The sequence below is a fragment of the Heteronotia binoei genome, chromosome 1 (assembly GCF_032191835.1).
Source record: "Heteronotia binoei isolate CCM8104 ecotype False Entrance Well chromosome 1, APGP_CSIRO_Hbin_v1, whole genome shotgun sequence".
NCBI classification, from domain to species: domain Eukaryota; kingdom Metazoa; phylum Chordata; class Lepidosauria; order Squamata; family Gekkonidae; genus Heteronotia; species Heteronotia binoei.
In genome coordinates, this window is record NC_083223.1 from 74909600 (window position 1) to 74926060 (window position 16461).

Genomic DNA, 16461 nt, shown 5'->3' on the forward strand with positions numbered 1-16461 from the left:
ATTAAATTAATATACCCCTTCCAAGATAAAATTTGCTTTCATCACTCAAATTCTTATTTTTCTCTTCCAGGCAACTTTAAAATTATTTAGAAGAAATTCAGTATATTAATGATACCACTGAAAAGTAAACAAAAGTGAGCATTCCAAATCTGGTCTACTCAGAAGTAAATCAGAGACTGATTCCCTACTCGACTTGTTTCGGTGTCTCCCGCCCCCCGCCCCCACGCTTCTGTCTGATTTCACACAAGCTGCGTCAGGGCTGTGACTCGCTCTGCCTCTTTCCTGCAGAAAGCAGAAAACTGTTTTCAGAGGATCTTGCTTGCTGCGGGAAAGAGGTGGAGTGAATTGCAGCCCTGAGGCAGAGTGTACAAAATTGGACAGAAGCATGGGCCGGGGGGGGGGGGGGAGAGCTCCAACATCAGAACAAGCCTAGTGGGGAATCGGTCCCATTATATTCAATAGAACTAACTCCCAGGAAAGTGTTCTTAGGATTGGCGCCAAAATCTAATTCACTGATACAGTTCTGCCACTAATGTAAACCAGTGTGTTTTGCCAGAACTCTCAGAATGCTATACTGCAGAGGTGTCGAATTCATTTGTTATGAGGGCCACATCTGACATAAATGTCACTTTGCTGGGCCAGGCCATGCATGCCATAAAATGAAACATGAGGTACTGGAGATACAAACTTTAAAAAGGTGATTTCAGATGCTGAATGGCAATAGCAGGCTTGATTGGATTAGGTGTGATATCGGAGGGGTAGTAGATGTGGAGATACCAGTGTTGGTAATGAGACAGGAAAACTAGGTCTCAATTCCATCCAGGTGGGTTCAGTCCAGGAGGATGCTAAGAATAAATGGATATAAATCTGACATTAGAAACCACAAGATTCCGTTGTTGACTAAGAACAGAATTTCAAAGGGAGATTAGGAAAAGTGACTGCTGAATTGCAATTGATAACGAAGCTCAAGACAATGCGTCCTCCTGGCCTGAACTAAGAGCTATACCGTTTCCGCACACAGCTAACCTCGCAGTCACAATCCTGTTCCCTCCGCAGCATCTGGTTGGATTTCGCACCATCTGTGCCAGAGTTACAGGAAGTGCCGCAGCTTTTGCGTAGCAAACGTAAACTGCTAAAACCCAGTTTACATTTGCTACGCAGAAGCTGCGGCACTTCCTATAACTCCGGCGCAGATGGTGGGAAATCCGACCAGATGCTGTGGAGGGAACAGGACTGTGACTGCGAGGTAAGCTGTGTGCGAAAACGGTACTAGTTTTCCTGTCTCATTACCAATATGTGTTATTATCATCTGGCATCTGAAATCACTCCACTCTGCAGGATATAAGGACCAAGTGAAGTGTTCTAATTCCTAATCAGGGTCTTTTTGAAAGAATATAAATCCAGATAGGAACAGAGAAATCTAATCTTTTTTAAAAAAAACTTTTCAGAATAAGCTAAAATAATTTCCTCAGTGTACATTGTGCTTGTCAGAAGAATCCATCCATCCATCCACCCTCCCTCCCTAGAAGAAATGTGCTTGCACACAAAAGCTTATACTTGGAATAAAACATAGTTGATCTTGAAGCTGCTATTATGGGACTCCCAACAACTTTGTTTTTTCTCTCTCTCTTTCCCCACTATCCCTTCCTCACTATCCCTTCCTTCAAAGAACAAAACAGCTCTGTATGTGTATGTGTGCGTGTGCATGCAAGAGACAGAGGCTTGTCTTTGTATCTCTCCCACAGGAAGCAGCCACAGAACCCTCTGTGTGCCTGTGTGTGTGAGAGAGAGATAGAGGGAGGGAAGGGAGGGGGAGGGAGGCAGGAAACAGGAAGCAAAGAGCCACTGAAGGAGCTGTGGGGGTGGAAGCCAGCAATGGTGCGGGTGCGGCTGCAGCAGCAGCCCTGGAAAAGGAAGCAGAAGGAAATTGCTTGGGGGCCAGGATATGAGCTCTGTGCTGGATGTGTGTTTGACACTCCTGCTATACTGTTTCTCCAACTTGTCTGTTTCTGCCACTTTTATCACTGATGTCTCGTAAGATGAGCTATACAATGATGAGAGTTCCCACAATAACCAGTGTACTATTCTCTCCCCATCCCCTTTTGCGATTATATTTTAGAACCAAGTAGAGAAAGCAATCTTATGTTATTTAATTTAAACTCTTTAGTAAATTTAACCACAAGATTTGCTCAGAATATTCTCTTTAAAAACCCAAGACCTTTATACAGCAAAAGATTTAAATTCCTGGTTTGCACAGTCTTTCAGCTCACAGTATGTGGTACTAACTCATAGGCTTGCCAGTCCCCAGGTCTCAGAGAAGGATCCCCCAGTTTTACAGGCTCCTGCCCACTGCCAGTCAGCTGGCCAGCAGAGAAAAGCCCTGCCCCAACAGCCACCATGTGCCTTTCCACTTGGGAAGGCTTAGAAGAGGCTTGGAAACTCTTTGTATTTTGAAAGGTGTACATGCCTTTAAATTTCAGTAGAAGCAAGTCTGAATGGGGGTGGGGTGCGCCAGACAGCAGAGCCATGTGGGTGAGTCTCTGAGAAAGTAAGAGAGCCTCCATTTGTTTTGTATTTGTTTTAGAAGTCGTTTGTAAAATAGTAAAGAGTAAACTAGAACCTTGTGTTTCCCTATGTTAGTCTGAAGCACTTGATTGAAATAAAGCAGATGGTTACATTCAACAACTCCCATGAGTAAATTGCCCCCATGAGATCACAAAAATGTGGGCTTCCAAACTCTCTGTGTGTGTGTCACACAGCAGGGGCCTAGGAGGTCCTGCTACTGGCTGCTAGCACTCTGGTAAGGGTCTGCATGGGAGGGCCCAGAGCACCCAAGCACCCATGTCTTCCTTATTAGTAAAATACCTCTTAACTATGGCCAAGGAGATGTGAGAACCCAGGCAGTATAACAACAAAAAGAAGTTTATTTTTAGTACTCTAAAACAATAAATGGGTGATAAAAATTTAGTGCTATAGTGAATATGAAAACAGTAAAGGTTGGTGCAAATAAATAAAAGCCCTGACACGTTTAGCTAGACATTCCCTGCTCTAATACCAGAACTCATTACCTCCCTTGGGTGAGGGATCTCTTCCAAGCTGCAAGCTCTCTAGTCTACAGCCTGCCTCCAGCTCAGCCTTCCAGAGGGAACCTCTCTACCTACAGCCTCTTCTGGAAAGAACACACCTTGTCTGTACTTGGCCCTTTTGTGCTTTCCTCCCAGCTCCCACCCCTCTCTGGGCTAGCTTCCCTCCAAAACTTTGCCACCCAATCAGAGGGACAGAAGGGATCCTGGGAAATGTAGGCTTTCTGTAATAACTCCTGGGCAGGCTTCTCTGGAGCCTATAGGCCTCACTAGGCCTAGGATCATGACAGTGTAGGATTGCCAAGTCCCTTTGCCGCTGCAGCAGGGGACTTGTTCCTTGCACGCGCTAATTGTGTGCAGTGCAATGACGTCACCCTGAAGTGATTTCATGGCGCTGGGGATGTTACGCTAGGAACATTCTAAGTTTCACGATAAAACACTATATTTTTACCACACTGGAAACACTCTAGGATTCACGGTAAAACTCTATGGTACCATAGAGGTTTTAACATGTGTCCTAGAGCGTACTCATTTTACTGGGTACTCATTTTACTGACCTCGGAAGGATGGAAAGCGTTTTTACCACGATTCCTAGAGCATCACACTGGAAACACTCTAGGATTCGCGGTAAAACTCTATGATACCATAGAGGTTTTAACATGAGTCCTAGAGCGTCCCCGGCACACCATCCTTGGTGCGATCACTTCTTGGTGATGTCATCACGCCAGTGATAGTGCACATATTCAGAGGTACTGTATTGCTGTATTTTTATTTGTTTTATAGGTAAAGGTAGTCCCCTGTGCAAGCACCGGGTTGTTACCGACCCATGGGGTGATGTCACATCATGATGTTTTCTTGGCAGACTTTTTGTTTCACGGTGGTTTGCCATTGCCTTCCCTGGTCATATACATTTTATCCCCAGCAAGCTGTGTACTCATTTTACTGACCTCGGAAGGATGGAAGGCTGAGTCAACCTTGAACTGGCAACCTGAACCCAGCTTCCACCTGGACTACATTACTGCAGTTTACCACTCTGCGCCATGGGGCTAGGGTTGCCAAGTCCAATTCAAGAAATATCTGGGGACTTTGGGGGTGGAGCCAGTAGACTTTGGGGGTGGAGCCAGGAGACATTGGGGCAGAGCCTGGAGCAAGGGTGTGACAAGCATAATTGAACTCCAAGGGAGTTCTGGCCATCACATTTAAAGGGACAGCACACCTTTTTAAATGCCTTCCTTCCATAGGAAATAATGAAGGATAGGGGCACCTTCTTTTGGTGCTCATAGAATTGGATCCTCTTGTCCAATCATTTTGAAACTTGGGGGGTATTTTGGGGAGAGGCACTAGATGCTATACTGAAACTTTGGCGCCTCTATCTCAAAAAACAGCCCCCCTGAGCCCCCGATACCTCCAGATCAATTCCCCATTATACCCTATGAGAATCGATCTCTACATCGGGAATAATGAAGTGCCCAGCAGACATTTCCCTCCCCACCCCCGGTTTCTGGTGACTCTGAAGCGAGGGATTGGCGTCTCTACTCATGAGTTGCTGTCAACTTCTTCAAAGTAACATATACACACCATCCCAAGAGGAAGCCTTTCAGTCGGAGACTGAAGCCTCCAGAGGTGGAAAGTCACATGGTGGCTGTGGAGGTGGAACTTCCCCCGTCGGCCAGCTGACTGAGAGCAGGAAGGAACCTGGGAAAGAGGGAGAATCCCCGCTGGAACCTGGGGATTGGCAAGCCTACATGGGGCTCCTAAACATTTGTTCATTTTAGGGAATGGAAAAGTCTCCTGCCTTCACCCCCAAAGTCCCCAGGTATTTTCTGAGTTGGATCTATAGCAGCCCTACTAACTCAGCAATGAACTTTAAAATGTTGTCAGAGATGTATTGAATAAATGTGAACGCATTGTATTGTGGATACAAAGAAGTTTGACAGTAGTTCTATATCTCAAAGGAGCTCTGAACTTGTTCTCCTTCCACTTCCCCATTCTTATGCTGAAGATGCAAAAGCAGTTTGAGGTGGCATGACCAGGAGCCTGAGAGCAGCAGTTCAAAAGAATAAATAAAACAAAAAAGGCCCGCTGCATGAAAATAGGCAGTTCTTAAGCCTACCTGCTCTAGGGTAGGTCTAAGTCAGTCATTGGTAAATATATAACGTGGTTGCTTTTGTTTTTGTAATTTCTGTTGTATAAACCCACAAAAGTCATAGATCTAATGGGTATCAGAGAGGGGATGCCTTTCTCAGAATTCAGGCTTCCACAGACATTTTTCTTACCCTCCATCTGCATCTCATGTATATGAAATAAAGTGGAGCAAAATGAAAACTTTTCAAGAAGAAAGACTCAACCGCCTGCTTCTCATGGGAAAGAGGAGAGAAGGAAACCTGAATAACAACAGCACAAAAGGGGGAAGGAAAAAAAAGATGTTTGAAATCTACTAACATCAGTGCTCCCGTTTCTGTTTCAAGGCGGCTATGCTCTTTATTACTTGCAGATCAGTTTCCTTTGCAGGTGATGCAATCCCAGCATTACATCACCAGAAGAGCAGCCAAGGAGCATCTCGCTGCCAGCATGACTGAAGCAGACAGGAATGCATTATCACAGACCACTAAGAAATGCTCCAAATCTTTCTTTGCTGGGGGTGCTGGGATGTAGGGAGGAAGGCAGAAAATGTCACTGAAAGGAAGTTTTTGTAGAAGATGATTCAGGAGAGTCTGAGAATCCCTTAGATACAAATAGTTAAAGGTGGAACAAACTCCAGATGCAATAGGCTAGCTTTGAAACAAAATAGCGTGTATTTTTAATTCTGCCGTGGATTTTAATTCTGTCCTTGCCATGTCTGTGTTGCAAAATACCTTTTGTGGTGGATCCAGGAGAAGGTGTGGTTTGGGGAGGGGAGGGGCCTCAGCATGGCACAATGCCGTAGACTCCACCCTTCAAAGTAGCCATTTTCTCCAGGGGAGCTGATCTCTGCCAGCTGGAGATAAGTTGTAAAAGCGGGAAATCTCCAGCCCCACCTGCAGGCTGGCAACTCTAGGAAGAACCTATAGTTGCAGATCTAGACATTTTAATGGAGGAAGAGAACTTCAAGTCACAGGGCTTTAGGACACTTCCATCATGAAATCATTTCCAGTAGTTGGACTTTCAAGAAGAGCCTCATATAAGGGCTGATGGTGCTAAGTTAAGCTACACTTGCAATTTTATCTGCATAGAGAGACAAAGAAGATAAAGTAAAGATATTTGCAAAGGACTCAAATATACTCCCCGGTTCCAAGGGCTGCAAACCACAGTGTGCCTCCATACACATCCTGCCATGATTCCTATCCCTCGATGTGGCAAATGTGGGAGGCTACAAGAAAGGTGCACTATTAACTCGAAAGAAAAACATGACACATTGTACATTTTTCTCTACAGAAGTGCCCATGTGCATGATTTTTGAGGGACTGAAGGTTATTTGCAGATGTATTTTTATTACAGGTGTTCCTCACAATTTACAGGAATTTACAGGAGTGACTCCAAGTTTCTCCATTAGAAGGTTTTTGTAGCACTGCTTTAAGGTTTTAAGCTCTGGGGAAATTTTGGATGTAATACTTAGCCTGTACTGCTGGAATTTGGCCACTAAATTGTTTTTTGCTGCATGGCAGTCTGCATCAAACCAGGTCTTTAATTTGCTTTTCGTTAATGGTTGGATATTGTGGCCATGAAGTTTCCTTAGGAGGGTTTCTATCCAGCCAAGAATAAGTCTTTGCTATGATGAAAATGACTGTATGTCTATAGCATTTACTGAGATCACAACGTTTTGGAGCTGAGATGCTTTGTCTGCAGTAAAGTGTTTTTGGCATTGATAATCTACTTTCTCCGACCAGACTAACCTTCTGTAGCTTGGAACAGGTTTTAGGTCATTGTTGAGTTGCTCAAAAGTGTATTCTGATAGGTTGCAGATATTGTCCAGAGCAATTGGGAGATGGTCACTATGTTGGTCACTTCTTATGTTGCGACTAAGCAAATTGTAAGATGTCAAAATACAGTCTATAGTACTTGCATCATGGTCAGACCAATATGTATACTCCCCAGGGATATCTCTTTGGGTAGCGCCATTAAGAATAGAAAGATACAGAGTACAGGAAAAAAGGTACCCCTTGCCCCCTCACTTTAGATTGTTATAAGGCAACTGAAGATGGTTTTATTTAGGATTGCATTTTATTAAAATACTTAATAATGTAAGCTGCTTTGAGCTCTGTAAGGAAGAAAGGCTGCCAATAAATACTTTAAATAAATAAAAAGCTGTAAAAGGCCATGAGCTTCCTGGGGTGCTTTTTACAATTTTCAGAAGTATGGTTTGTTTTGTTTTTTTCCCCTTGAAAATGTTTGAAGTCAGTGCAGCTTTTTAAATAACTGATGGTTGATTTATCAGGGTGCTTTTATTTGACGACACATCATAGATTGTTTTCAGTGGTATTTTAACATGTGACAATGTGTAATGGATGACGTATTTAAAATCTGCTAAAATAAAATCTATAATTTTTTTCACTGAGAATTGTTATTGGTAAAATGGGAAAATTAAGTAAATCTGGGTATCTGCAGGAGTTCACTGAACGCTACTACTCACTTAAGTTCCATTTCCATGGAACCCTTGACATTGTAGGAATTCTAACAGGAAGTTCTGAACAAGTTATTTTTCTTGAGATTTACTGTTAAAGCAAAGACACTTAAAATGATAGAGTCAACAGAAATGTGTAGGGTTGACAGAGAATACCAGATAAGTCATCATCATGGAATTTTCTTCACCTGGACATCCTAAAAGTCAGTGCTCCCTCTAAGCTGTGGAGTCTTGTGAGCAAAAATTCTACTTGGTGAGCTACTGGAAGTTGTGAGCTACTACATAAATTAGTTTGCTCTGAGACCATCCTTCCTGAGCTAAGACAAAAATGTGTGAGCCAGAGGCTAAAAAACTGTGAGCTAGCTCACACTAACTCAGCTTAGAGGGAACACTACTTACAAAATACTTTTAAAGTACTGGTCAACATATATTAATCTTTCCAGTGATCTGAATGAAATTTTTCTCACAGAGGTTGGGGACTCATGAGGGATAACGTGTGGGGAGTCTATACTATGAAGGGGGAATTGGTGGAAATTGCCAGTCTAGCTTGGACCCTAGTTTAGGAGTCGTGGGAACATTGTGTAGGGAAATGTGTTTCCAAAATGTTGAACCATTTCCTCCCCTATAACAACTACAATTCTGATTTTTTTGTGTTGAAAAATGTCATTTAAAAGCCCTTAATTTACTATCTAACTTAAAATTATTCAGCAGGCCATCTCTAATGCTCACCTTTCACGCTCCTGCTCCAAGAGGTTGGTAAAGTCATCACTCTTGTTCATGTAATCTGTATGTTTATGCTTCTCATTTTCCAGCTCATAAACTGTGCGCCGATGGCACTTCTCTGCCAAGAGAAGCTGTTCGAGCATGCGCCGGTATGTTTCTTTCTGTTTTTCTTCGAGTCTGTCCAGCTGGTTTATTGAAATGTAAAATGAACTATGTTAAATATGTCATTGGCTGACTTTAGATCAAGGAGGTGTTACATAAATGTGGCATAGCCTCTTTTATTGTTCATAAGCAGACGTTAATAATTTTTTAAAATGCTTTCTATTATTCTTTTAATATATCCAATAAAAAACAGCAGAGAAGAAAAGAGACTTTAAAATGTTGATGTTGTCAAGCAACATCTACAATGAAGCTCTTAGGGCTTGACCTTGATGAGACATTTTAATAGGGTTACCAGCCTCCAGGTCAGGCCTGGAGTCCTCCCAGAATTAAAATGGATCAGCAGACTACAGAGATCATTTCCCCTGGAGGAAATGGAAGCTTTGGTGGTGGGTTATACGGCAACATATCCCCACTGAGTTCCCTTCCCTTCCTAAACTCCCTCCTCCCTAGGCACCATCCCCAAATCTTCAGGAATTTCCCAAGCCACAGTTGGCAGTCATAAAGACCTGAGGACAGTGTCTCACTTTAGATTTCAGTAGAATAGCAAAGTGGTTTCAGCATGATTGTATGGAAGATTGCCATTAAAGTCTGAAGGCATGGTCTGATGTCTGTTTGCAATTAAATTACAGCAAGTGTTTAGATATTTGTTGTGGTTAGTTTTTAAAAACATCATCATACCTATAGCAAACTTACTAGCGACTGTCAAACAATAAACGCCTCCATTTTTGTTATGAGGGATGCATTGTCTGAAGTACAGCAAGAGAGAGAAAGAATGCTTCCTTGAATCTGGAGCTTATGCATCTTTGGCCACCCTTAAGGTTTGAGGGCACCCTTAATTACTATGTCAATGGAGAGTGAGGACTACTTAGTACAGATCTACTAGTATCAATAGCTCAGCATGCAGGTACTGTGTGTAATGTGTGAACAGCAGGGGTCATTTTGTAGAAAAATAGGTAATGGAGCTCATTAGCATAACTCATTAGCATATGCTGCCCCCCCCCAGCCAAAAGCAACCCGACGCAAGAAAGGAGAACCCCGGGTAAGTGAGACCTGTTTGAGCTGCCAAGAGATCCAGCCAGCCCAAGCAGGCCTCTCTCACCTGAGTCTCTCCTTGGCCGGCTGCACCCAGTCAAAAGGCCAGCAAGCCACCCACTGTCCAAAATCACATCAGAAGTGGAGAAAGGGTGGTGCGGGCTTCTCCAGGGGTTAATGAGGGCTGCTGGGAGCGTGGCAAAGCCCCTGGTGGCTGGCTGGCTGCCCACTCTCCTCATCCAGGGATTATTGTGCAGCTGCACCTACTATTCAATGGATGGGGTAGGTGGGGAAGAAGAGGGGGAACTCTCAGAAAGGTTCAGGAGCTCTGCTCCTGTGAGCTTCTGCTGAATTCAAGGCCTGGTGAACAGACATCTTGTGGTGAATATTGGACAAATGTGCAGCAAGATGTTGGAGGGCTGCAGATTAATTTCTCATGTATTATTTGAGCTAATAAACTCTAAGACTATGTGCAAATGTGATAACAGTGTGTTGTTCTGCTCAGGAATAAATACAGCAGTTCCCTTAGGTTAAAGTTTTGCAGTGCAATGCAGAGTGAGACCCTTCTATGTCAATTGATCAGCTGTAGTATCCAGATATGGAAGTATATCATGTGGAAGCGGAGGACAGCAATTCTACTCCTGCATTCTCTAGTGGTATAGTGCATTGGTTTTAAAGAAGACCAAATGCAAGTTAAAATTGAGGTGGGGGGAGAGGAGATATCCTGTGATTACAGTCAACTGAAAGGTGCTTACCTCTGAAATGGGCTTCTCATAGACATCTTCTGCAACAGATTTCTCTTGGGCAAGGGCAGCATCCCTGTGTAGTAGTCTTAGGACATTCTCTGGAGCTGCAGATCCATAGTGTGCCTCCAAAATTTCAGGCTTGATTTTCTCTGTCTTCATCATGTGGATAACATCTTCTCTAGCCTGCAAAGTTACACACCAGTATTTTCAGTGTTAATGAGGGCTGCTGGGGCGTGGCAAAGCCCATGGTGGCTGGCTGGCTGCCCACTCTCCTCATCCAGGGATTGTTATGCAGCTGCACCTACTATTCAGTGGACGGGGTATGTGGGGAGGAAGAGGGGGAACCCACAGAAAGGGTTACGACCATTAAGTATTATTAATACCAATATTAGTGTTATCTGATATTTTGATACTGTCAGCACAACCCTGTGCTCTGATGTGCAGCAACTGAGTTCTCAGTACTAGAGCAAAGTCCCCTTTCTCTGAAGTTGGGGGGAAACCCCTACATAGGGAAGTGTAAATGGCCAAGGAATGGCTAAAGATTTGGGAGCTCTTTCATTTAGAAAGGGCACGAAAGAGTAACATGATAGATATCTATACAATTGAGAATGGTATGAAGAAAGAACATATTTCTCAGCACCAGAAGCTAGGATCACCTATTGTCAAATTCTTTATGAATAATTTTCAGAATCCAGGATGCAGTATAACGTAAGATTAAAGTCACTAACTATTTACATAGCTTAGAAATCAGTACTAGCAGGACCAGAACTGACTTGCTGCTTCAGCTATTATGCCACTACTCTGCCCTGGAACCAGGATGTATATCATCTTAAGTCCCGCCTACTTAAAGTCATAGGGCGTTTTCGCACTGACCTTCAAGTAGCGCGACCACCCTCTTCACACCGGAGGATCTGCCCGGATTTTGCACAAGAAGCGCCGGCGCACCCAAAAGAGCCGGCTACTTCCGTCGCGAAACCCGCTCAAACGTTTTCCTGCTTCTTGGCGGTTTCCGTTTGAGCGGGTTTCGCGACGGAAGTAGCCGGCTCTTTTGGGTGCGCCGGCGCTTCTTGTGCGAAATCCGGGCAGATCCTCCGGTGTGAAGAGGGTGGTCGCGCTACTTGAAGGTCAGTGCGAAAACGCCCATAGTGTCCTCATACTTATGTCTCAACTGATATTTCACCCCATATATTATAGTGCCCTGAAATTCGTTTTAAAAGACCTTGCACAAATGGAAACACAAGAGGGGATATAATGAGTTTGACATAGCTTAAAAGGCTACTGTAGTCTTTTCCCTGTATTTCTACTTGTGCAAGAAATCTAGCACTAGTGGAAGTTCTGTGCTGGATCCAACCCTGGATTTCTACAATTTCAGTCATAAGTTCTTAAGCGCTAATATTAATTCAGCCAGTCAGTTCTTTCTTATTATTATATGGGGTACCAAAATATTTCCTAGTTTCTAACTTCTCTAGAACATTGGAGTGCTCTTCACCATTTTGAGGAAGCCAGGCAGCATGGTATAGCCTGACTCATCAGATCTTGGAAGCTAAGCAGGGTTGGTACTTGCATGGGAAACCACTAAGAATTATCCTGCAGAGAAAGTCAATAGCAAGTCACCTCTGCTTCTCACTTGCCTTCAGAGCCCCTTGCTGGGATAATCATAAATCAGTTGTGACTCAACGGCAGTACATTCACCATTTTGATCACATCTCACTCTTTTTTCAATTAATGTCATTATTGTTTATTCTGAATGGTGGCAGCAGTTCTCCAGAGTTTCCACATGAGGTCTTTTCTCATCACCTACTGCTTGATCCTTTTAACTGGAGAGGCTAGAGACCGAACCTGGGACCTTCTGTGTATGCCAAGCAGATGCTCCAGTATTGAGCCATAGCCCCTCTTCATAATTGTCTTATATGGTGATGGCCAGTAGCTTCAAAGGTTTTAAACTTCAGAGTTTTAGCCCGTCAGGGGAGGGCAAGATACAAATATAATATAATAAAAATAAATAAATATAAATGGATTCAACAAATTCAGAAATATGTCTAGCTATTATCCATTAGCTCTCCCAGCTGAATAAAATCCTCATTGTTTGGAGTCATATTTCTGAGAAACAGAACTGGGACCAAATAAGGGATTACTGTTGGTCCATCATACCTTGTTTGTTGTGAGCATCTAGAAACTTCTAGCTGATTATTGATGGAAACAGAATGATGGAAAGATGGTCTTTGATCTGATCCAATTGAGCATTTGGAGGGGGAGCACAAATGGAATCTTTAAAGCATTTCTGTATTTCTCCTGTACATTTAGCCACTTTCTGGATTAAAGCTACTAATAAGGAATATTCTCTCCAATAAAAAAGAGCAGTCTGGACATTGACCAAAATTTTCTGTACTGAATAAAAGCAATAATAGGTTCTTTAGCCTGCTATAACTAGCCCATGAAGCCAATCTATTTCACTCTCCCCACCCCTTTCTTAATCTTGACTTTGAGCTGGTAACAACTTTGTTTCCCAGATAATTGAAATGCTATGTTAAACTTTCCTGATTGACAGATATTGACACTTCTGTAATACAATGAACTATGTCCAGAAGGCAATGGTAAGGGTTTGATAACATTAAAGAATAATAACATCATTCATATATTGAGGTCAATGAAATCACTGGGAATTCATCTGGAATTATTTACTTCCCAAGATGGCTCTCCTAAATCTCCATGGTGCATAGCTGGAGGTATATAAGCACAGGCGCCATGAAATAGAGGATTAACGTTTACCAAGTCCATGTTTTTTTCTTCTGATTATGCCATTAAAGTAGCTATCAAAACCTGGATATGAACACCCTGTTACTTGGTCTGTTTATTAATAGTTCAACAGCTGCTGCCCAGCAGGATCAGAAATAAGATAAGGTCATGGGACCCCAATGCCATGTTGTGATCATTCCAGTAGCACATTTTCTAAATTCCAAAGGACTTTGTAAGGTTTTCACACAGGCCTAACAAAGAGCATGAATCAAACTTCACATGATGGGCCTCTGAAGAGATTCAGGTGGCTGTTCTCAGCCACAAGTGCTGTTGGGAATATACTAGCTGCTATCTATCAGGTAAAAGAGAAGTTCTCTAGACAGTTCCTGAACATTCAGAATAGTACAATAGTTTTTCAATAGTACACAGAACTAGTACTGGCTGGGTTTGTGTCTATTTGTCCTTACTCCAGGAATATGGATACTAAATTATGACAGCTTAGAAAACATATGACACCTAGTTCTGTTACGCCTCAACTAACTTTTTATAGGGGAATATTAATATTTCTTAGCTCAAAATGGTGAGTCTACGAGAGATGAGGTGAGCAGAGATCTCTGTCAATGTCTACGGAGATAGACCACTGAAAATCCTTTGGTTAATAATGGATTTTATTATAGGTTGGGAGCGCGCTAGGACGGGGGCTGCTGCGCTTCTCCCGAGCTCTGGCACCTTCGCCTTCCCCCCACCCCTGACAGCTCCCTCCCTCCCTCCCGTCCCCTGCCCTCTTTGCCATTTGGGTTCGCCCTCCAGAGCGCCCCCCTCCGGCTGGTCTTGAGGAGAAGCGGGAGTCACCCTCTCCCGTGGCTGGCTGCGCTCCACTCCGAAGAGTCTCAAAGCAGCTCACAATCGCCTTTCCCTTCCTCCCCCATAACAGAGACCCTTACACTTAAGAGATCCGCACACTTAACCACTACACCAAACTGGCAGGGACTCCTCGGGAGCAGAGAGAGGGACTGCCTCTTTGGCGGCGCGCTGGGCAGGGGCGCTCCTGCTGGGCCGTGTGTGTTTGTGTGCTGCCCTTCTCCGGTCCGGAGCTCCTGCACGTTGGCCTCCCCCGCCCCAACGCGAAGGCTCCCTCCCTCCCGTCCCCTTCCCTCCTTGCCTTTTGGAGCCTTCTTGCTCGAGAGGCCAGCGGGCGCCTGAGCGCCCCTCCAGCTGGCCTGGGGGGAAGGAAAGGGGGGTTGCCCTTTGTGGCTGGCGGGGCCTTGGAGCGCAGCAGGGCGCGGAGGGGGGGAGGAGCCAGCCAGCAGGTGCCCGGGCCATGCTGCGCTCGAGGCACAGCCTGTGCCTGGCGGTAGGGTCTCCTCGGGAGGAGCGAGAGGGGCTCCCTCCCGCACCATTTCCTGAGGAATGGCTTGGGGTAGGGTTGCCGTTTCCCCCTTCTCCCCCCGCTTCCATTTTTTGGGGGAGCGGGAGAAGAGGGTGGAAATCCTGGGGTCCCCCGCCAGAGCGGGAGGGTTGGGACCCCTAGATCTGGCTCACATTACAATTAAGTTTGACACCCCTGGCCTATCAACTTCATTGGATGCTCTCAAGTTCTTAATTTTATAAACCTCTGCAATTTCCCCCCTTAGTTGTCTCTCTTCTAAACTGAAAAGTCCCAGACTCTTCAAATTTTCCTTGTAGGAAGGTGTTCCACTTCCCTAATAATCTTGGTTGCCATCTTCCATACTTTTTCCAGCTCTTTTATGTCCTTTTTGAGATACAGTGCCACCATATTCAAAATGAGGCCTCACCATTGATCTATAGAGGCGCATTATAATATCAGCCATTTCCTGACACCTAGCATTTCCTGATACCGTTTCCTGATACCTAACCATTTCCTGATACCTAACATTGAGTTTGTTTTTTTTCACTGCTGCAGCACACTGGGTTGACACTTTCAATGATCTAAAACCAAGGTTTCCACCCCCCCTCCTTAAATGCAGACCTCATTAGCCTATATTTGAAGTATACTTGAAGTTGGAATGTTTTGTTTCCAGTATGCAGTACTGAACGTCATCTGCCACATTGTTGCCCACTCACCCAATTTATGCAGATCTCCTTAGAGATCCTCCTCCAGGATCTCTTATATGTACTTCTGCTTGTTATGCATTTCTTGGGTACTAAAATCAGATACAGTGCAGTTGTATTACTCTGTTGGACAACTACTTGGCCCTCTGGTCCAGGTAAAAGAACAATGGCACTTGGTTTTCAGACAGACAAAGTTCTCAGGAGCAATTTATTACCAATGTGTCATCTAATTCTCCATTTCAAAAGAAGATAAATTATATATGGCACACTTGTGCATTCGTCTGAGTTGCCTGAAATTATTGTTATGTCAGCATCTTTGGGGCAAGAGAGTGAAAATAGAACAAAAATCTTAAACCTGCACCTACAGGAATGATTTTTAGCTATGAAAATTACCTTAACCTAATTACCAAAACCAAAATATCTTCATAAATGTCGATTCATATTTCTTGAACTCTGGATCATGTATTTAGGACAATTGTTATAGACATGTAATTTTCATAGTTTTCCAATGCTTATTTTGCATTATTGTTGCACATCACACACTTCACAGGACTGGCTGTGCATCACTTCCTATTCATAAAAGAGACTAGTTAATTACTGTGGATGACTATTTCCTGATACCCTTATCTGATGAAGTGTACTTAGAGAGCACACAAAAGCTTACATTCTGAATAAAACTTGGTTGGTCTTAAAGGTGCAACTTGACTTCTGCTTTGTTCAGTGCTTCACAGTTTCATATTTAAACCACTGTCTTCACTAGCAATTGTCCTTTTTTCCAACCAGTGGTAACTGAATGCCATTTTCCACATAGATGCCTGCAGAAAAACCCCACCCCCCTACCCTGTTTATTTGGAAAAGTCCAATTATGACCCTGTTACAGCACTTCATTTAATGGGGTATTCTACTATAGCATGCTGATAAGTATTTCTCCTGAAAGAGCAAATAAAACTTAATGTCAAAAACAAAACAGTGGGCTAGGCAAATCACTGATCTAAGCCAATGAATTAATTCTGTTCTTCAATCTCTGTTCATACTTCATATAAATGCATTTCTAAAGTTTAGAAACAAAACGGGGAGATGTCAATTGCAGTGATGCAAAGGAGTCTCACTTTGTTACTTCTTGCCCCAAGCTTTGAAATAGATCAAATGAGCACTGGGAGACATCTGTCCATTATATCCTGCCTACACAGCTTTTGGTTCTGCTTTATTGCCAGAGAGCTACATGGATGATGTCACTTTGTTCTGAAGAGAACCAGCTCCAGAGCCTTTCACTAACACAATTCATTATCTGTAGTCTGGCCTTGGG

At 43.6% G+C, this 16461-nt stretch overlaps 1 protein-coding gene across 3 annotated transcripts in view; it reads right to left on the reverse strand.

Annotated features, from left to right (window-relative positions):
* FILIP1 (filamin A interacting protein 1) overlaps window positions 1–16461 on the reverse strand; it is a 117314-nt gene that overhangs the window by 37006 nt on the left and 63847 nt on the right. For all 3 annotated transcript variants that reach the window (XM_060236100.1, XM_060236092.1, XM_060236084.1), the window contains exons 3-4: window positions 10356–10529; window positions 8413–8591 (exon numbers count right to left, since the gene is read on the reverse strand). In XM_060236100.1, coding sequence (XP_060092083.1) covers window positions 8413–8591; window positions 10356–10529 — 353 coding nt within the window. The remainder of the gene's footprint in view (window positions 1–8412; window positions 8592–10355; window positions 10530–16461) is intronic.